The sequence below is a fragment of the Zalophus californianus genome, chromosome X (assembly GCF_009762305.2).
Source record: "Zalophus californianus isolate mZalCal1 chromosome X, mZalCal1.pri.v2, whole genome shotgun sequence".
Taxonomy (NCBI): Eukaryota; Metazoa; Chordata; class Mammalia; order Carnivora; family Otariidae; genus Zalophus; species Zalophus californianus.
Genome location: NC_045612.1, coordinates 27,255,094 through 27,277,305, shown reverse-complemented (window position 1 = coordinate 27,277,305; position 22,212 = coordinate 27,255,094). Strand labels below are relative to the sequence as shown.

The 22,212-nt window shown below is 36.1% G+C and overlaps 1 protein-coding gene across 13 annotated transcripts in view; it reads right to left on the bottom strand.

The window, feature by feature from the left end:
- THOC2 (THO complex 2) overlaps nucleotides 1-22,212 on the bottom strand; it is a 113,990-nt gene that overhangs the window by 74,014 nt on the left and 17,764 nt on the right. For all 13 annotated transcript variants that reach the window (XM_027607557.1, XM_027607564.1, XM_027607566.1 and 10 more), the window contains exons 3-7: nucleotides 19,041-19,132; nucleotides 16,552-16,603; nucleotides 12,636-12,706; nucleotides 11,665-11,786; nucleotides 10,951-11,084 (exon numbers count right to left, since the gene is read on the bottom strand). In XM_027607557.1, the coding sequence (XP_027463358.1) occupies nucleotides 10,951-11,084; nucleotides 11,665-11,786; nucleotides 12,636-12,706; nucleotides 16,552-16,603; nucleotides 19,041-19,132 (471 nt within the window). The remainder of the gene's footprint in view (nucleotides 1-10,950; nucleotides 11,085-11,664; nucleotides 11,787-12,635; nucleotides 12,707-16,551; nucleotides 16,604-19,040; nucleotides 19,133-22,212) is intronic.

Here is a 22,212-nt window from a genome sequence, read left to right as displayed (position 1 = left end):
TTTTTGTCTCTCTCTATACCCCCCAAAAGTAGCCTATGAATGTAAAAGTCACTCCAAAATAGCAAATGGAATTTTTAAAGGCTGTTGATGGAAATATAAAATGTAAAATGGCACAACTACTTTGTAAAACTGGCAATTTCCTTAAAAATTAAACTTATAACTACCCTATGACCCAGCCATTACATTCTTAAGTATTTACCCAAGAGAAATAAATGTCTATGTTCATACAAAGACTTCTACAAATGTCTTTGATAACAGCTTTATTTATTTTCTTATAACAGCTTTATTTATAATCGTACACTCTCAAATGTCTATCAGCATGTAAATGGACAAACTGTAGCACAGTATAACTGTCATATATACAGTAGACTACTACTCAGAAATAATAATACAAGCAAAAACGTGGATGAATCACAAAATAATTATTCTGAATGAAAAAAGCCAGACCAAAAAAGAATACTCACTATATGATTCCACTTATAAAAAAAAATTCTCGAAAATGCAAACTAATCTATAGTGACAGAAAACAGACCAGTGGTTACCTGGAGAGGGGGAAACAGAGGGAAGGAGGATGAAACACAAAGGGGCACGAAGAAATTTGAGGGAAGGGGGTAGTGGTAAATGTGCATTATCAAGATTGCTGTGATGTTTTCACAGATGCATACATGTTATAACTCAAACTGTACACTTTAAATATGCAGTTTATTTATGTCAAGTATGCCTCAATAAAACTGAAAAAAATGCCTCCAAACTGTTCTAACACGGACAGTAAAGACTGTGAAAGTAAGACCTAGCAAATTCTCTAGCCTTATAACTGCTAATTTACTAAATATAAAAATCCAATCACCAAATAAAAATACTCTATCAGAGATGACAAAAGATACATTAAATATAATTTTGAAAAAATTGCTGGTTTATAATTACCCATCAAGCTACAACTAGAACATGTTACATGGGAATGCTGTGCTTCATGAATCACATTGCTTTAAAGTTTTGTGTTTTTTTTTTTAAAGATTTTATTTATTTAGGAGAGAGAGTGTGAGAGAGAGCGAGCACAAGCAGGGTGAGGGGCAGAGGGAAAAGCAGACTCCCCCGCTGAGCAGGGACCCCGATGTGGGGCTCAATGCCAGGACTTCAGGATAATGACCAAAGCCGAAGGCAGATGCTTAACAAACTGAGCCACCCAGGTGCCCCTAAAATTTGTATTTTCAATGTGCTACAGTGTGAGCCACCTTCATTATGTTTTTTTAACAGTATTACTGCATCAAGGCTATTCTATCAGTGATCTGTACTGTCAACTAACTACCAGTTTCTTTCTAGGTGCAATTTAAGGCAGTAATCTAAAAGAGAAGATATATACCTTCATTTATAACAGATATCAACCTTTGCATCTTTCACAAAAGAAAAACTGGCTTATGAATTTTCTATTAAGTGTCTCAAGTTTAGTGCAACCAACTAGAATGACCTTTTGCTCCATAAGATGGAAAAAGTAACCAAACCGTGGATTTAGAAAATGATTTTTAAAACCTTAAAGATCTGCTAGGTAACAGTTAAGCTATTTCATATAGAATAAGACTCTAGTAACAATCAGTAAGCTTGGAATGTCCAAAATAATGTTTTTTCTAATGGCAGCTGTCGGTAGAACATAGGCAATCTTGTGCTCAACCATCTTAGAAAGGCTTTTGTCTAGCCCAAACATCACAGTCATGTGATCTTGAAAGAGATCATAAGCCTAGCTTCCCACCTAGGCATTATATAGCTGGTGTAGCTACATTAGGGATATATACACACACAGAATGCCTTTATGTCTTCTGAGGAATAAACAGGGAACCATATTGGAGGGAACAAGTAGAAAAATAAAAAAGTGGTAGAGCTGTAATGGCCATGGATGCATTCCTTCATTTAAATAAACATTAAATAACTACCTGGTATGTGCCAGGTGCCTGTGATAGGGAGATTAATAAAATGCCTAAAAGAGAGTTCACAACTTCTGGATGACATCTTTTTAGAAATGAGCTGTAAAAGTAACTGAAGTTTTCCCAAAGATAGAGAGGATGACACTAGTCATTATTAGAGCAAGTGATTGTGACTAGAGGCAAAAAAAAATATTGATTAAACTGACAATGGCTGTTGGAGGAATATGCCAAATGGAGATTCCTAACAGGAAAAAAATTCCCAAGGTAATATTGTAAACATGACTGGGAAAGATGTCCAACCTGCACAATTCAGACAAGAAAACAGAATAGCTTCAATCGTCATGTTCTGGACAGAAAGGACCTTATGAGACAGAGAAAAACCATGTTTTGAACAAAAGGACATAATCTGGCATCTAGAATTACTTTAGAAACAGGCTATGATGTAATCTGAATGCTTGTGCCCCCCCACCAAAAATTCTTATATGGAAATTCTAATCCCCAACATAATGGTATTTAGGAGGTGGGGCCTTTGAGAGGTGATTAGGTCACAAGAGCAGAGCTCTCACGAATGAGCTTAATGCCCTTAAAAAAGAGAGCTCCTCTGCCCCTTTCACCATGTGAGGATACAGCAAGAAGTCAGGAGGCTTTCACCAAGAACCCAACCATGTTGGCACCCTGACTTTGGACTTCCAGACTCCAGAACTGTGAGAGATACATTTCTGTTGTTTATAAGCCACCCAGTCTGTGGTAACTTGTTATAGTATGAAAGTACTTTTAATTTCTTTACTGCAGGTACAATGGCATCCAAGTCATCAATTTCTAAGATTTCAAGTAGATCATTAGTAAATGCCTGAAATGCTGGGAAAAATTCCTCCTGTTATTCCAGTTTGTTGATAATGCTTTGGAGGTCTTCAGGTCCCAATACCTGCATAACCTGTTCATTCACATCCTCATTAATCAGCCTACACAATTTTCCAACTGTGTCCATCAACACACACAATGAAGATGAACTATCTAAGAGTTCTTGGAGGTTTCTCACAGCATTGTTCATTTCTCCAACCCTAGTATAAACTTCATTCATTTGTGTGGTAACTTGTTATAGCAGTCCAAATGGCCTAAAACAGGCTAATAAAAACCTATGCTAGATTATTTCTAAGAAACAGTATTTGCAAAAAAACTGTGCACCTCAAGGAAAGAACCAGAGAACCAAGATGCAGAGAAATGCACCTAACAAAATAAAAGTATAATGAGAACACCAATTGCTGTCATCTTTTTCACAGCAGAAAAAATCTTCATAACTAGTATAAAGAAACTTCAATAAAGCAAAAATGCAAAGGAGGCAGTCAACTGGCTTCCCTTTCCAAGAGATAGCAGAGAGCTGACACAAAGATAAGATGCTTCTAGGCTGAATGGCCCTTATATCCAGATTGGTCCAAAAATAAAATACTAAGTATACTCAAGGTAACTTAGTCAAAATGATTAAATCAAATAAAATCTTTAAAAAGGGGGGGGGGGGGCGCCTGGGTGGCTCAGTCAGTTGGGCGTATGTCTTTGGCTCAGGTCATGATCCCAGGGTCCTGGGATCAAGTCCCACATCGGGCACCTTGCTCAGCAGGAAGCCTGCTTCTCCCTCTGCCTGCCGCTCCCCCTGCTTGTGCTCTCTCTCGCTCGCTCACTCTCTGACAAATAAATAAATAAAATCTTTTAAAAAAATGGTTAAATGTCCCATAATATGCCCAAGAATCATTTGGCTTGGGGGTCTTATTTTGTTTTTAATGTTTCTCAGGTTACTTGCCAAGCAACCAAGAGAACTTGTGAGACTGAAAGTGCAGAGATTCTCACCCTACCTTTCCCCACCCCCAGCCAAATCTACAACCTTGGACACCAGGCAACAAATTAAGGTCCTGAGGTTTGGTGAAGAGGGCTCTGGTTCTGGGTGAGGAGGACAGGGTTAGAGCCTAGACCAAAAAGATCCTGGACCACTAAACCCAAAACCAGGAAGAACCATTTCCACTCCCTAAAACTAAACTCAGGTTAGCTAGCTCCATGACTCATTTTTAGCCAGAACTTTTGATTTAGAGCAGAAACCAGCAGAGTGTGGCCTGTGGGTCAAATCCATTCAGTTTCTGTAAATAAAGTTGTACTAGAACACATTTATTTACATATTATCTATGGCTACTTTCAAACTACATCAGCAGAGTTGAGTAGTTGCAACAGAGACCATATGGCCCACAAAGCAAACAAATATTTACTACCTCACCCTTTAGAGAAAAAATCTGCTGACTCCTAATTTAAAAGAAAGAAAAGGAATACCTATTACTTTTTTTGAAGGGCACTCAGAAGAGTAGAGTTATAGTTTAGCTCAATAATCAAAGGTGTCCATCTCTGATATCTTTCCTTGAATTTCTAAATGCCTTTTGCCATCTTGATGCAGGGTTCATTTGAGTGGGGTCTATGACTTAGTAGCTAAAGAGCCTACTAATCACTATCCTTTCCCATTTAATAAGTTTTTCAAATTTACTGTCAGATTTGAGATCACAACCACCATGCGGACTCATATGATTCTCCTTCTTTGCTTACTCATGCAGTAAACAGTCCCTATCTAACAAGATATAAACCTTGTTTGTTATATTTAGGATAAAAACATTTTGATGTGCCAGAATCTTTTAGGGAGCAAATGACTAGCTTTTAATTAAAGGATGATAAATAACGATTTCTCCTGATCAGACCAAGTGCCCTGAGATATAAGTGCATTTAAATGCATACCTCCCAAACTAGGTGGAGGTATCAGTTCTGCCAATGGCTAGTGAAGGAGATCAGGCCTGAGATAGCTTTGTAGGAGGTATTATGTCCAGACTGCTACTACAGAGAAAATGATGGGAATAAACAAGGGGAAACTCGTCCAAAGATGACATGAAAATAAGATGCTGTGTCAGTGAACTGCTCTGGCCAGATGAGACAAGGCCTGCATGGAGTTTGCATTGAGGGGAAATCCAATAAATTTTAACACTGAAAGAGTACTCATTGGAATTGGAGTCTTAACCTCAATTTTCATGTCAATAAAAAATTCCTTTCTCAGACAATGGGGGAGAGGACAGACTCAGCAAGCCAGAAAGAAACAAACACTTGAGTCAGGGAGATAAGCTTACTAAAATCCTCCATGTCAAGGGACAGAGGCTAAGAATCACTATACACTCTAAAAGAATGAGAGAATTTTCATTCATTTTTCAGCAAGTATTTATTTGGCACCTACATACCAGGCACTGAAGTTAGAGGTACTAAACAAAACAAAAACCACTATTTTCATGAAGCTTACATTCCAGGGTGGGTAGAGAATAAATTGCAGTTCATGTTATATGGCGATAAGTGCTCAGAAGAAAACATAGTGAATGAAATGGAGTGTTGAGGGGGATGGCCAGGGAAGGCCATACTGAAGAGGTTACATGTGAGTGCTTCGGGCCTAATGGGCTTGGGAGTCCACTTGATAGACCAGAATAGGGGTTTAGCCCAAGAAATCAAATTCTTTATATTCATGGAATATCCATGTATATCATGAGCTTGCAGTTGTAACTACCACATTGTTCTTCAGAGACAGTAACATAACCTGTTCTATAGGAGAGCCACATTCAAGATAAGAAAGTAGTGTATATCTTCCCAATTAGATAAAAGCATAACTTCAAGAAAATCCCTCTTTGAAATGTTCCTAAAACAAAGGACTAAAAAGGTATAAACCCACAAGGACAAAAATTAGAAGAAACAAGGACAGATGAGAAATGTCAACAGATAAAACAGAAACAAAAACAACTGAGGAGCTTACATAGCATACATTTTTATTTTTTTTAAAGATTTTATTTATTTATTTGAGAGAGAAGGAGCAGTGGAGGGGGGAAGGGGGGAGGGGGAGAGGGGGGAGAGGGGGGAGAGGGGGAGAGAGAGAGAGAGAGAGAGAGAGAGAGAGAGAGAGAGAGAGAGAGAAAGCAGACTCCCCACTGAGCAGGAACCCAATGGAGATCATGACCTGAGCCGAAGGCAGATGCTCAACCAACTGAGCCACCCAGGCGCCCCAGCATAAAAATTTTTATGTGAGAAGTATCATCTTAAAAGAGTACATGGCAGTATGATAAGGAAAGACAAACCTATAGGAAAGCAATAGTGCCAAGTAAGCATCTCAAGCTAGATCAAAATGCTGCAGGAAAAATGTAGAGCCTACCCTGAAAAGAATAGAAAGGAAACCCTACAGGAGGCTTTTTTAAAAATAGATCACTGCCACAAAGATAAGCAAGAGCCCTGGAGCCCATGGGCTACCAGTCTTGGTGGTAAATTAACAACAGGAGGAAGTAGCAAAGAGAGTAAATCAGCTGCCAGAACTAGACTCACTTCAAAGGTGGGGGGAGGGGTGAAACAGGTGATGGGGATTAAGGAGTGCACTTGTGGTGGTGAGCACTGGGTGTGGCATGGAAGTGTTGAACCACTATATTGTATATCTGAAACTAATATTACACTATGTTAACTAACTGCAATTTAAATACAAACTTTTAAAAAGGATAAATTTAAAGTAAAAGCTCCTTACCTGCTACACCTGCTGATCACCAAAAGCCTAAACTAAAAACAAAGGTAACTGTAGTAAATCTAGTTTTATCTGGATCCCTATACGTAAGAATGAAGGAAAGGAATGAAGATTGGGGGACACTTCCTCTCACTTTCTTAGTCATACACAAATTTCAAAAGTGGAGAAAAACTAAGAAGTGGAGCATAACCACCCCCTAAAATATAACCAGTAAAGCAGGGAACATGACTTCTCCAACAGGTCTCAAAATCTAAGACATCTAGGTGTTGTGGAATCTTCCCTAAGATAGCACAACTAACAAATAGCAGCAAAAACTCTTTCCATTCTGAAAAACCAGGATTACCCTGTTTTTCTACCATTCATTCCTCCTTTCTACAGAAGCCAACTATTTCCTCCAAATGCTCAATGCAAATAAAAAGAATAAAGCTGAAGAAATTCTACTTAAAAGGTAGGGAGAATAGGGTGCCTGGGTGGCTCAGTTGGTTAAGTGACTGCCTTTGGCTCAGGTCATAATCCTGGAGTCCCTGGATCGAGTCCCGCATAGGGTTCCCTGCTCGGCAGGGAGTCTGCTTCTCCCTCTGACCCTCCCCCCATCATGTGCTTTCTCTCTCATTCTCTCTCTCAAATAAAATCTTTAAAAAAAAAAAAAGGTAGGGAGAATAACACTTCCCTATCTTTTACAACATCTGCCACACTTATTTTAACAGGCTGTTGTAAAGATAAAATAAGGTATGTATCAAAGTCCTTTGTAAAGATATTTTTTAAATCAAGCTCAAAAGACCTAAACATTTCCATGTTTTGAGAATTCAATAAAGATTTTATTAAACTTTCACATTTGCTTATTTTCTGCCCTCTATAATTATAAATTACTGAGAAATACTTAAAAATTAAAAGATAGAAATACTAGAGAGAACAGAAATGAATACAAACACCCAGCAGGAAAAGAGAAATAATAGAGCAGAGCAGAAATCAATGAAATAGAAACCAAAAAAAAAAACAGTAGAACAGATTAATGAAACTAGGAGCTGGCTCTTTGAAAGAATTAATAAGACTGATAAACCCCTGGCCAGACTTATAAAAAAGAAAAGAGAAAGGACCCAAATAAATAAAATCATGAATGAAAGAGGAGAAATCACAAGCAACACAGAAGAAATACAAATAATTATAAGAACATATCATGAGCAGCCATATGCCAACAAATTAGACAATCTGGAAGAAATAGATGCATTCCTAGAGACGTATAAACTACCAAAACTGAACCAGGAAGAAATAGAAAACCTGAAAAGACCCATAACCAGCAAGGAAATTGAAGCAGTTATCAAAAATCTCCCAACAAACAAGAGCCCTGGGCCATATGGCTTCCCAGGGGAATTCTACCAAACGTTTAAAGAAAAATTAATACCTATTCCTCTGAAACTGTTCTAAAAAACAGAAACAGAAGGAAAACTTCCAAACTCATTTTATGAGGCCAGCATTACCTTGATCCCAAAACTAGACAAAGACCCCACCAAAAAGGAGAATTACAGACCAATATCCCTGATGAACATGGATGCAAAAATTCTCAACAAGATCCTAGCCAATAGGGGGCGCCTGGGTGGCTCAGTCACTGGGCATCTGCCTTCGGCTCAGGTCATGGTCCCAGGGTCCTGGGATCGAGCCCCATGTCGGGCTCCCTGCTTGGTGAGACTGCTTCTCCCCCTCCCTCTGCCTGCTGCTCCCCCTGCTTGTGCTCACTCGCTCTCTGTCAAATAAATAAATAAGATCTTTAAAAAAAAAAAAAGATCCTAGCCAATAGGATCCAACAGTACATTAAAAGGATTATTCACCACGACCAAGTGGGATTTATTCCTGGGCTGCAAGGTTGATTCAACATCCGCAAATCAATGTGATACACTACATTAATAAAAGAAAGGACAAGAACCATATGATACTCTCAATAGATGCAGAAAAAGCATTTGACAAAGTACAGCATCCTCTCTTGATTAAAACTCTTCACAGTGTAGGGACAGAGAGTACATACCTCAATATCATAAAAGCCATCTATGAAAAACCCACAGCGAATATCATTCTCAATGGGGAAAAACTGAGAGCTTTTCCCCTAAGGTCAGGAACACGGCAGGGATGTCCACTACCACCACTACTGTTCAACACAGTACTAGAAGTCCTAGCCTCAGCAATCAGACAACAAAAAGAAATAAAAGGCATCTGAATCGGCAAAGGAGAAGTCAAACTCTCACTCTTTGCAGAGGATATGATACTTTATGTGGAAAATCCAAAAGACTCCACCCCAAAACTGCTAGAACTCATACAGGAATTCAGTAAAGTGGCAGGATATAAAATCAATGCACAGAAATCAGTTGCATTGCTATACACCAACAACGAGATAGAAGAAAGAGAAATTAAGGAGTCGATCCCATGTACAATTGCACCCAAAACCATAAGATACCTAGGAATAAACCTAACCAAAGAGGAAAAGAATCTGTACGCAGAAAACTATAGAATACTCATGAAAGAAATTGAAGAAGACACAAAGAAATGGAAAAACGTTCCATGCTCATGGATTGGAAGAATATTGTGAAAATGTCTATGCTACCTAGAGCAATCTATACATTTAATGCAATCGCTATCAAAATACCATCAACTTTTTTCACAGAAATGGAGCAAATAATCCTAAAACTTGTATGGAACTAGAAAAGACCCCAAATAGCCAGAGGAATGTTGAAAAAGAAAACCAAAGCTGGTGGCATCACCATGCCAGACTTCACGCACTATTACAAAGCTTTAATCATCAAGACAGTATGGTACTGGCACAAAAACAGACACATATATCAATGGAAAAGAACAGAGAACTCAGAAATGGACCCTCAACTCTATGGTCAACTAATCTTCGACAAAGCAGGAAAGAAGTCTAATGGAAAAAGACAATCTCTTCAACAAATGGTGTTGGAAAAACTGGACAGCCACATGCAGAAAAATGAAAGTGGACAACTTCCTTATACCACACACAAAAATAGACTCAAAATGGATGAAAGACCTAAATGTAAGACAGGAATCCATCAAAATCCTTGAGAAGATCGCAGGTAGCAACCTCTTCAACCTCAGCTGCAGCAAATTTTTCCTAGACACATCGCCAAAGGCAAGGGAAGCAAGGGCTAAAATGAACTATTGGGACTTCATCAAGATAAAAAGCTTTTGCATAGCAAAGGAAACAGTCAACAAAACTAAAAGACAACCAACAGAATGGGAGAAGATATTTGCAAATGACTTATCAGATAAAGGGCTAGTATCTAAAATCTATAAAGAACTTATCAAACTCAACACCCAAAGAACAAATGATCCAATCAAGAAATGGGCAGAAGACATGAACAGGCATTTCTGTGAAGACATCCAAATGGCCAACAGACACATGAAAAAGTGCTCAATATCACTGGGCATCAGGGAAATACAAATCGAAACCACAATGAGATACCACCTCACACCAGTCAGAATGGCTAAAATTAAGTAAGGAAACAACAGATGTTGGCGAGGATGCGGAGGAAGGGGGAACCCTCTTACACTGTTGGTGGGAATGCAAACTGGTGCAGCCATTCTGGAAAACAGTATGGAGGTTCCTCAAAAAGTTGAAAATAGAGCTACCCTATGACCCAGCAATTGCACTACTGGGTATTTACCCCAAAGATACAAATGTAGTGATCTGAAAGGGCACGTGCACCCCAATGTTTACAGCAGCAATGTCCACAATAGCCAAACTATGGAAAGAGCCTAGATGTCCATCAGTAGATGAATGGATAAAGAAGATGTGGTAATATATATACAATGGAATATTATGCAGCCATCAAAAAAAAGAAAGAAATCTGGCCATTTGCAACGATGTGGATGGAACTAGAGGGTATTATACTAAGCGAAATAAGTCAATCAGAGAAAGACAATTATATGATCTTGCTGATATGTGGAATGTGAGAAACAAGGCAGAGGATCATGGGGGAAGAGAGGGAAAAATGAAACAAGACAAAACCAGAGAGGGAGACAAACCATAAGAGACTCTTAATCTCAGGACACAAACTGAGGGTTGCTGGAGTGGAGGAGGGTGGGAGGGATGGGGTGGCTTGGTGATGGACATTGGGGAGGGTATGTGTTGTGGTGAGCGCTGTGTATTGTATAAGACTGATGAATCACAGACCTGTACCCCTGAAACAAATAATACAATAAAAAATAATAACAATAAAAAGAAAAGAGAAATGAATACAAACACATAGGTAGCAGTGACAAAAAGATTTTTCATAAATATCCCAAATTTTACTAGTACTGATAAAATCTTAAAAGTACAAGCTAGACACTGCTCTCATTTCTTAATTGAAAAAAAGAAACCTACATGGGGGAATGCATCCATTTTGTCTTTATGGATATTCTCCAACAGTTTAAAAAAAACTTAGTAACACATACTATTATTATAGACATATGTCTTACCTATTAAAGATTTTATATTTTCTAAGATTAAATCACTAGTAATATTTCCAGATAAATCTTGCCCCAATTCAGCAATCAGCTTGGCATAACCTTCATTCTCTTCTCTTAACAAATTGAATTTTTGCTGCTTATAACTGAAATTAGATAAACATCATAAAGGGGATAAAATTAATTCAATTAACAAGCTTGCATACAAGTACTGTATTCTTCTCATTGAATTTTCATATTTCTCTTATATAGAATAATTATAAGAATAGTTGTTGAAAGTTTACTTTGTATATCTTTTAAAATAGAAAATAACAGTGATTCATAAGAGACACCCCAATGTTAATTACACAGGGAAAACGAGTAACACAAAAAAAGAATATTGTTAATCCCAAGGAACAATAGCATGCCACTATTTCCATCGTTGACTAAGAATATACCCTAGAGTATAGCCATACTTGTAAATTATTTTATTGGTAATGATAAAAGCACTGAATATTACTTTAACTTCTAATATGGAAAAAAATTAACACTGGTTTCACACAGGTAAAGTTCACAGCTGACTAATTAATCCTAGGCTTCTTTTAAAAGGATAAAACACAAGACATGCTAACAGCAACAACAACAAAAATCTTCAAACTGCCATTAGAAACATCTAGTATTCAAAATGAGAACTAAAGAAAACATACTCAGATACTTGATCTGCAACATAAAGATAAATGTACTCACAAGAGTTTTGTCTTGATTTTAACTGACTTTTGATTGAACTGCTGTGATTGTTTGATAAGCCCTAATGATTCCAATGTTTCTGGATCCAAGCGTTCCTTTAGAACTGTGTCTGAAACTAAATACTGTATTAAAAAATATTAAAGGCCATTTATTCCTTAGCATTCTAATACATCCACAATTTAAATACATTCAAAATAATTTTTCCCAAATAAGAATATTAAAATCACATTAAATATATACCAATTTCAATTTATTAAAAAAAAGCTTGGAACTTCAATTTAACAAAAATGATGACTCTCCAAATATTGAAAAAAATGTGACATATAGCTCTTTAAATAAAACTCACTAAAAAATTATATGCATGCTGTACACAGCCTACAAATACAAGAACTACAAATGAAATTCTGATTAAACCTATGTCTGTCAACTGAATTTTTCTTTAAGAGTAATACAGCACCTTCAGCCTTCATTACTTTCTACTGTTTAAGTCAAATTCTAGTACAGCGAAGACAAGGACATCTTCCAGGTCTGAGTAATAGCATTTCTCCTTGGTTCTAAATTTATGAACATAAAATGGTTTACTCGACAATGATTATGACAAGTTCTAGAATTTATTATTTTTAAACTACCTCCATTCTTTTTCTCCTTGCCTAATAGTTTATGAAAAACTGTTCAGTTTAAAAGTTGTCCACATCATTTCTACTCAGTTGATAGATGCTTACCTTTTCCTTATTTAGGAACTTACTAGGTCAGGAATATCACCAAAAGTTTGATATAATTGATATGAAGCATGCATATTTCACATAATTAGCATGTCTAATTTTACAAAGCATTCCATTTCAAAATCCAAATCTCACCTTATAATGAATAGCCAATTGAATGTCAATATCCTCCTCCATTAACATGATTAACTGTGATTATAATTGTTCAATGTAAAAATCTAGAAAGGGAAAGTATTTTTTATAACTTACCAAACATGCTAATACCAATTGTGTAAAATAGTCTCTCTTGCTTTTTTCTTCTAAACAATTTGTCTCAATATCTATAATGACGGAAGAAAAGAACATGAAAGTTTGATTTTTCTAGACTGTCTCCAGCACTATAATAAGATACTTATTTTCTTTAAAACTAGCTACTTTTAAAATGCCTCATTCTGAAATTGGAAACAAATCTGCAACTATAGTAAGCAGGAGCTGTCCTTCATATGCGTATGAATGCTCAGAATTAATTTCTCCTGATACTGGAGACTGACCCTGTGACCAATGGCATATCCATAAAATGGTAAGTTGATTACACAGGAGTTACATGCTATGGCACTGGAAGCAACAAAACTTCAAAAAAATAATATTTTCAAAAAAGGAAATATTCAAGCAAAGTTTAAATGACAATACATCAGAGATGCTAAAGAAGAGATTCCTTCCTTAGGTATAAAGTTGAACTAGGTGACAACAAAGATCTCTTCTAACACTAAAGATTTTATTACTTGTGAGGATTAAACCTTTAACCTTGGCCACCTTGGCACCATGTTCTAACCAAACTACCTGGCCATCAACTCTACGAAAAGACAGTATTAAAAGAATACTTTTAACACCCTGTTTTGAATTACTCTAGTCAGCAATAAAAAATTATTCATGATTTTTATTTTCTTCCTGTTGAAATATTAAGAAACTAAGACCTCCGAGTTTCAGAAGATTATTCAGAAAATTTGTCAGTTTTATTAAGTATGGAGGAAATAAAACAATTAGCTCTTAATGCCAAGCATCAAAAAATTCAACCAGGATTGACAGGATTTCAAAGCTGATCTCAGGATTATTGCTTTAATGATTACATACTATTATATTAAGGTCAACTCGTAATTTACAAGAGACACCGATTTTAGTGATATAATAAAATTGTCTTCTAAGGGTTCTACAGTTCTCCCCAGATGTCCTACCACTGATCTGCTTCAGTTTACTTTCTAGTGCCATAACTGAGAATCAAAAGAGAAAAGAATTTATCATCAAACATTTCCACATTTTCTTGGCCCTTCTCCTCTTTCCCGTCTTGGACAGTGCCATTTCCCAATATCCTGGCCACTGTAGCTAAGCACATGGTCAGCTCAAGCGTATTAAGAGAATTTGAGGGTATAATTTATACAACATAAACTGCAATACAATCTCATTCTCTTAATTAGACTTTTAATCCATGTGTATCTCATCAATCCCTTCCAGGGATTCCTAGCTGTCTCCCTGTTATCTGGTCTTCTGGTCTCTCCTCAGGCTAGAACTTCAAGGATACTGATCTTGAGGGGTCAGGACTAAACTGGGCCCATTCTTTTAACCAACATCTATCTACCAAGGCCCAAAAGTCCCTAAGATCTACCCCCAAAGTCCCTAAGATCAGAGCAACTGAATAGCAGGTTGATCCTCTTCAAGCCAAGTCTCCTCTCCTCTTAGCCGTCTGACCTGATCAAGGTACCACTCTCTGGGTTCTGACCATGTTAAGAAATGCTTAATAGGACCTCAGTAAACTTCTTTGCTGAGCTATCTCAACAATCAATACACGACTCTCTTAGCACAGTTATGTCTTCCCTGTTTCTTTCTTCTTTTTGTCCTAACTAATGAAGATATTCTAATAAACTCATTCATTATCCCTGACTCATAAACCCTGAAATCAGTACCTAGTAAATTCTCTTTAATTTCCCCTATGATTTTACTAAAAAGCCCTAAACCATTTCCAACTCTATGTCCCAGTATCACCAACCACCCACTCCAGCTCAGAGGTCCCATCAGTGCATCAAGTTACATCAGACTTCCCTCTCCAGGTTAATATAGCTCTCAGGCCCCCTCATTCTTACATAATTAGTCTTTTAAAGAAAATTGTTATCTTAACCAGGGAAGTACAGCAATGATTTTTCTTATAGCTCTTAAAATATTGGAAAAACATGATATAGTAAAAAAAAAATTATGGGCTCTGGAACCAAAAAGACCCAGGTCCAAACCCTGTTCTACTGGCTATGTGGCCTTGAAAAATCCCTTCTCTGAGCTTCAATTTTCTGATATGTACACCTACTTTACAGAAGTTGCTGTAAAGATTAAAATGAAATTAAATGCATAACACAATGCTTAGAACATAGAAGGTGCTCCAAAAATAGCATCTACATTATTATTGCCATTATCATTATTAGAGGTAGCTCCCATTCCTACTCCTATTCCCCTAGTTTGGTCTGGGGTCATCCTTTGATCATTTTTTTTTTCTGCTAACAGTGAGGGTGGGTGAGTGAGGGGACAGGTAAGGGAAATTCTCTTTCCAAGTTTGCCATTCTAATCTTGCTTGTAAAAATTGACCGGATAGGCTAAAGAAATTTCCCAAGAGCAACCAAACATCCTCATAAATTTATGTTAATAGTAAAAAGCAATGACTTATAACAATAATTCATATTACTAAAGTAAATATGAAGGGAAAATATATCCTAATAGAATAAATCAATAAAGAAATTACTGGAACTTACTAGTAAGCTGATAGCTGATGATTACCCAAAAAAAAAGGACATAAAATATACTCCTGACGCTATCAAGGAATGACAGCTTCCACAAAATGTTACCTACAAATCACTCTTTCAGTCCTACAAATTTATAGTAAAAACCATTTTTTTAAATTTTTTAAACAGTTTCAAGCTATATTTATATGCAACATACATAATGTAATACCTTTAGTGCCTGCTTTAAAAAATTAAGCTTAAAAGGTTTTGTTGTTCTTCCTGGCATAAATTAATTCAATAGATAGTATGAACTTATACTTAATGATTCAAACCAGGACAGTTTTAAAATCAAAATAAGGCACTATTAATTATGCCAGGGGAAAAAAAACAAAAGTGGGACATATGGTCACCCCATCAGTGGTCTGCTCTTTTCATTAATCACTCACAGTCCACATACATTTTGACCTGTTCCTGACATTACTGCTGTTATGAATCTTAAACATCCTGAAGGATCAAGCACCAGGCATTCAGATTTGATGAGATCAAATTCCCAGATTCTCAGTAAGACATTTAAGTAAACTATCTATTCTAGGAACTAAGATTAATGAGCTAAATTAATTCACTCCAGCTTGACAAACTCTCAGAGGATGTCTTATTTTATTTTAAAGTGAATATTAAAATGGTAAAGGTTTCTATTAGATCAAAGTTTTAGAAAGCATAACACTGATGGGGAAAACTGTGCTCAAAGTTATTTTAATTCAAATCTAAAATTAAGAGAAATAAATTTATAATATACATTATTTTTTAAATCCATGCTTCCCATGGAGGGACACTACCTTTTGTTCTAAGTCAAAGAAATACTCCTTTTTAATCTTGCATAAATTCTTATTTATTCTGGACAAATAGAGAAGTTGCTATTTCCAAAGCTGGTTTCTCATCCTCAAAACAAAAGTACTTTTGTTTACTTTGGCTCTTCTTGCTCTTTCTAAAATTAAGAAGAATCAAAAGAGTATAATAACAAAATAAATATCTCTTGAGTGTCCTAAGTTTGAGATTCTGACATTCACTGAAACCTCCATTGAGTAAGATTAAATTATATGGTTACTAAAATCTGAGCAATTCAGACTAACTGAACTTCAAAAAACTTAGCTTTTTTCTACTTGAAATGACTTAATTTAGCTCAATTTTATATAAACATACATTCTGCAAAATTCAGACTATTTAAAAAATTATAAACTATATCTAAAGCTAGTTTATAAACAGTGATCATACTCACATTTGACTTACAACACTATATTCTCTATAAAGTAAAGAAACGATACAGTCTAGTTTCTACAAATAGTTTGAAAGAAAACATTTTTTTAAACACAGTACATTAATCTACCATACAGCACTTTTTACAGGTGAAATAAAGGATTGATACCTACCTAATATGCAGAATACATCAGCAAGAATGGAGGGCATATCCTCACGAAATTCCTAATTATAAAAATATAATTATTCATAGTAAATACAAGAACAGCACACTAGCAAGTATGGTTTCAGAATAATACTCTTCAGTAAAACCTAAAACCTAACAAAACCCCAATACCAATACGTTGACAAATAATAAAATTCAAGTTTCATAATACAGAGAAAACAGAAAGAGACAACAGTTGGAAAAAAAATGTTTAAATGACTACCATGAAATAACTTGATAAAACACTTGACAAAAAAAGAAAACCTAACAAGTGGGGCGCCTGGGTGGCTCAGTCATTAAGCGTCTGCCTTCGGCTCAGGTCATGATCCCGGGGTCCTGGGATCGAGACCGGCATCGGGCTCCCTGCTCAGCAGGAAGCCTGCTTCTCCCTCTCCCACTCTCCCTGCTTGTGTTCCTTCTCTCTGTGTTCCTTCTCTCGCTGTCTCTCTGTCAAATAAATCTTTAAAAAAAAAAACCTAACAAGCACCTCAGGAAATATTAAAGAGCACAAATGAATGACACTTTTCCAATGAAGTAGTTACATGTTAGAAACCACTGGAATTTGGGTACCTTAAACCTACTGTTAAAAATAGAACATTTTTCATCTACAACTTTAAATGTGCTCATGCCTCAATCAACACTGATTTATGCAAAAGTCCTAGTGGTATCAGAACAGAAATCTAAAAAATACAAAAACAATTACAAGCTGTCATTCCATAACTCAAGATTCTCTGAAGATGAAAACCATTACCAAAAATCCATCTTTATTTTCTTTATGCACTGATGTTTGTAGCCTTTAGAGAAACTAAGCCAAAATTCTCCCCTCATTTCTGGATGAAAACTTCAACAAGTATTCTAGATTTGTCTCCTGACTTCCCACTCCCATGCCCAATTTTAGAGACATTTTCCATTAGTAAGGATCATAGTTCAGTCATTGCAATTAGTTTGCTAGCACTATAGCAACCCTTAAACTAGCCTATTTTCAGAGAGTAAAGGAAAGAAATATAATCCTAACAAAAAAAAAAATTGACACTATAAGAAACGTGCAAGATATGCTTCCATGGCTAAGATATGGGACAGTGAGATATGGGACTATGAGAAAGCCATGACAAAGACAATCCAGGTGCAAAGGTATATATAAAGACTCAAAGGAAAGGGGAAGCTAAGTAAAAACAAAATACATATTAAATCCATTTGGACTATTAATTTTCAAAAAATGGGAAAAATATTAGAATCGAATCTATAAACAGACTATACCAATGGCCAATTTACAGAATGAAAGAACCTTAATTGCACACCAGACTTCAGTCTCAAAAGTTTCTTAAGGGCTATGAATTTTTGCTATGTCTACTTGAATACAAGTACTCAGGCTACTTGAAGAAAAGAGCAAGACGAGAGTTTTCAACATGGAATATTAGTTATTGAAAAAAAAAAAGACTACTCCAACATGAATTAATACTGCTGTGGTCAGATAGAGACAGTTTAAGGATAAAAGAGAAACTCATATTGAACCTTGACTGCTCAAATACATCTCAATATGTAGGGGGAAAAAAATCACAACAGCTAAACATAGAAATTCCTTACAACTATCCTCAGCAAAGCACAAAAAGCATATGAAGGACATTACCTATCCTAACAGAAAAAGGCTACAGAAGTTTAAAGTAGCACAAGGGAAATTCATACTGGTATCAAGAAGCTTCAGGTCCTACACGTCGATAATACTCATTATGAAAGCTGTTCTCAACTGGATAATTTTATTTATACAAGGTTAAAATCCAGCCTAATAATAATAGAATAATACACCATTTAACTACCTAAGAAACCTAACTACTGGTTTACAAACAACACCCTTACAATTCGAGAGCTCATCTTACAATTCAAATACCAAACACCTATGAAAAGTATCTGGTCTGAATCTAACTTAAATTGTCTAATAAAAGAGACAGAAAAATCACCTAAAGGTCAGGAAAAAAATCTAGTTATTAATATTTTCTAACACAGCAAACACATGAAAACTGGCATCAAGTGAGCATTAGTTACAACTATGCAACCTCAATTTAAAATAACTTAATCCTCAAATTTTAAAATATATTTAATTTCTAAACATAACTGCAAACAAAAGAAAATGTTTTGATATGCTTCACTGTGAGAAAAATATTCTAGTCAAATTATTTTTATAGTAGCATTTTTTAATTAAGTATATCGTGATTTTGTTCCAAGACAGGCTTTTTTTTTTCTTTGCCCTCTCAGCTTACCTAACATTTTCTGATTTACTCACAACCAAAGATTAAAATTTCAACCTAGCAACAACAGCTTATCAATACTGCCTTAAAACATCCACTACTATAATTCTGAACAAAATGAAATACAAGTTATATACTTTAGGGATTTTTGTATCAAAGGCAAAAAGATATATGTAATTATTAAATTAAAAAACGTGTGTGTGTATATACTTACGCTAATGTCATTAAGAACATTAGATGCCTGTTCATGCTTTAGATTTCCTTTAATGACATGGTATGATAACTCATAAAGAGCCTGCTGGAAATCTGTTGAACATAAAAGAAAGACTGTAAGAACACAATCTCTTGAACATAAAAGGTAGACCCTTCTGAGGGAAGACCTCTATATTTCCTACTTCTCAGAATTATAAGTATCAAAAATAAGAAAAATATACTTCTAATGCTTTTCTCTGACAGATTTTTTCCCTTTTACTTTCACAAAAACACAACACTAAAAGTAGAAAATAGTTAACCTTGACTCCACTACTATAACATAATTACTGCTTAAACATTTCCTTCCAATCTTTTTCTACGTATCTACATGTTTTACGTATTTGCATTCACAGTGCACATCATTTGGTATTTGGATTCCCCCACACTTTTTAAAGTATTTTCTTATGCTACCAAAGTCTCCCAAATTATTTTCAGTGACTGCATGGAATTCCAGCAGGTGGATATAAACTAATTTAACCATTTCTCTCACCAGCAAATTTCACAGCTTTGTCTACATATATTGGGATCACAGCCAATTCACTCTCAGGGCTACGCTAACAACTGGTAAAGACTACCAGTCAATATAAAATCAAGTTGTATCCATATCCTACTCTCGGAGAAATGTCTCCCCAAATCTAGATCTTTTCGCCTCTATTTCCATCAGAATTCAAACTAAAATAATGACATACATACATACGTAAAATGGCAGTTCTATGATAACTGTCAACCACAGATAGTCTCATTCACTATTACCATAGCTTCCTTCCCTGGAGAAGGAATTCGGGGGTGGGGGGAGCTAATGATCACATGACTACCTCCTTCGGGCCATATTTTTCTTTAGTCCTATACACAGAAAACTTTACCTCCTTCCTCTCATTAAAAGTAGAAAACTGTACGGTGACAGATGGTACCTATGCTTGCGTGAGCACAGCATAATGTATAGTTATAGAGTTGTTGAATTACTATGTTGTACACCTGAAACTAATTATGTGTCGCCTATACTTCAATAAAAAAAAAGTAGAAAAACAAGTAGCTCTAAAAACAGCTGTAAAATAAAGTCAATTTATCTTTCTGAAGGGAATCAAAAATGTTTCAGGGCAAAATAGCAAGTAAAACATCAAATATTTAAAAATCTTCTCCCTTAGTTTGACTACTTGTCACAAAAAAGGAATAGCATAGAAATCAAAACATAGCAATATCCCTTTAAACCTTATTCACAATTTTATTAATTTACAATTATTTTACAATGAAATAAATTTGTCCATTAAATTATTTGCTAAAGAAATATAGCCAGAGGGAGCCCGGGTGGCTCAGTCAGTTAAGCGTCTGCCTTCAATTCAGGTCATGATCCCGGGGCCCTAGGATCAAGCCCCACGTCGGGCTCCCTGCTCAGTGGGGAGTCTGCTTCTCCCTCTCCCTCCCCCAACTTGTGCTCTCTCTCTCACTCACTCTATCTCTCAAATAAATCTTTAAAATTAAAAAATTTTAAAAAAAGAAATATAGCCAGAGTATCCCAATTCCTAATGAAGAATTCATTATTAAACATATTCTATACCTTTTTCATAAATATGCCTTCATTATGCTTATAATAAACTATAAAAGCTAAAATGCAAAGGAAAAAATTTCTATTTGTTAGTATGATAGAAATATGAGGTCAATTTCATGCTTTCAATTTCCATTAATAAAATGCTTTTACAACAAATAACACTCATGTTTAAAGTTATCCAAGGACACCTGGCTGGCTAATTCAGTGAAGCATACAACTCTTGGATCTCAGGGTTGTGGGTCCAAGCCCATCTTAGGTGTAGAGATTACTTAAAAATAAAATCTTTAAAAAAATTAAAAACTAGGAACGCCTGGGTGGCTCAATTGGTTAAGCGTCCAACTTGATTTCGGCTCAGGTCATGATCTCAGGCTCATGGAATTGAGCCCCGCATCTCATTGGGCTCCACACTCAGTGGGGAATCTGCTTCTCTCCCTCTCTCTGCCCCTCCCCCCTCTCAAGTGTGCTACCTCTAAAATAAATAAATAAAATTAAAGTTATCCAGATAACTAAGTTAGAAAAAAAAAAGCAATCACTCTTGGAAGGACAAAACAGCTGAACAACATAAACTAAAGTCCCAGAAGAATATGGGCTCATAGGAGCTGAGGAAATTCTAATCTTAATCAGAGAAGGAGATTAAAATAGAGAACAAATAGCCCAGGTCATTCTGCTAACACTAAGTGACATGAAAACAATCACAATGTCGTCCACAAAAGAGCAAAGGCATTCGCCAATTCACGTGTTTTTAAATGCCCATTTAAGCGGTTAGGAACATCTACTGTATTTTAGCCACAGAAACAATAAGTGGTACTTTAAGACTACCAAGGCTAACCCCACAAAATCCTGTAAAATCTATACTAAAGTTGAAAAGCATTACATTTACAACGTGGAGAAAAACTTAACAAACCTTATAATTATACACAAAATTTAATAAAAGATTCTATCTTAATGCTAACATTTCAGAAAAAGTAGGGTTTTTCCCTTGTTTATTTTTAGTATTCTCTACACCCAATGTGGGGCTCAAACTCACGACCTGGAAATCAAGAGTTGCATGTTCTTCCAACTAAGCCGGCCAGGTGCCCCTCAGAAAAAGTAGTTTTAAGGGCGGCCACAAGTAAAAGGGACTTCTAGAGATTCTTAGACATTCTTTGTGGGATTTGAACACTAAAGACACTAGTTCTTGGTTATGTCAGGGCTACTCCTATTTATCAGCCATCATTACAATATCATTTTACTGGGGGGAAGGAACTTATAAAAAGGAGAAGTAATGTGAGCAGAGGAAACTGGGAAGGGAGGGGCAGAAAGGGAAAGGGCTCAGGGAACACTACCCAGACTCAATCCCCCTAAGACAGAACGAAGGAAATTCTGAAGAAATGACATTTCAGTTAGCTTTCTGCATGGACTACCAACTGGAGCCCTTAGACCAAAGCTTGACTGTTGACAGATACCAGCCAAAGAATGTATGTATTGAGGAAGCAGGCAAAGGCAGGTGAAAGAGAGCACTGGCAATTCTGTCAATGAGGCCACGCTCATAACTATTTTTGGTTTCATACATGAATCAGAACAACCATGCAAATTAACAATAATCTGG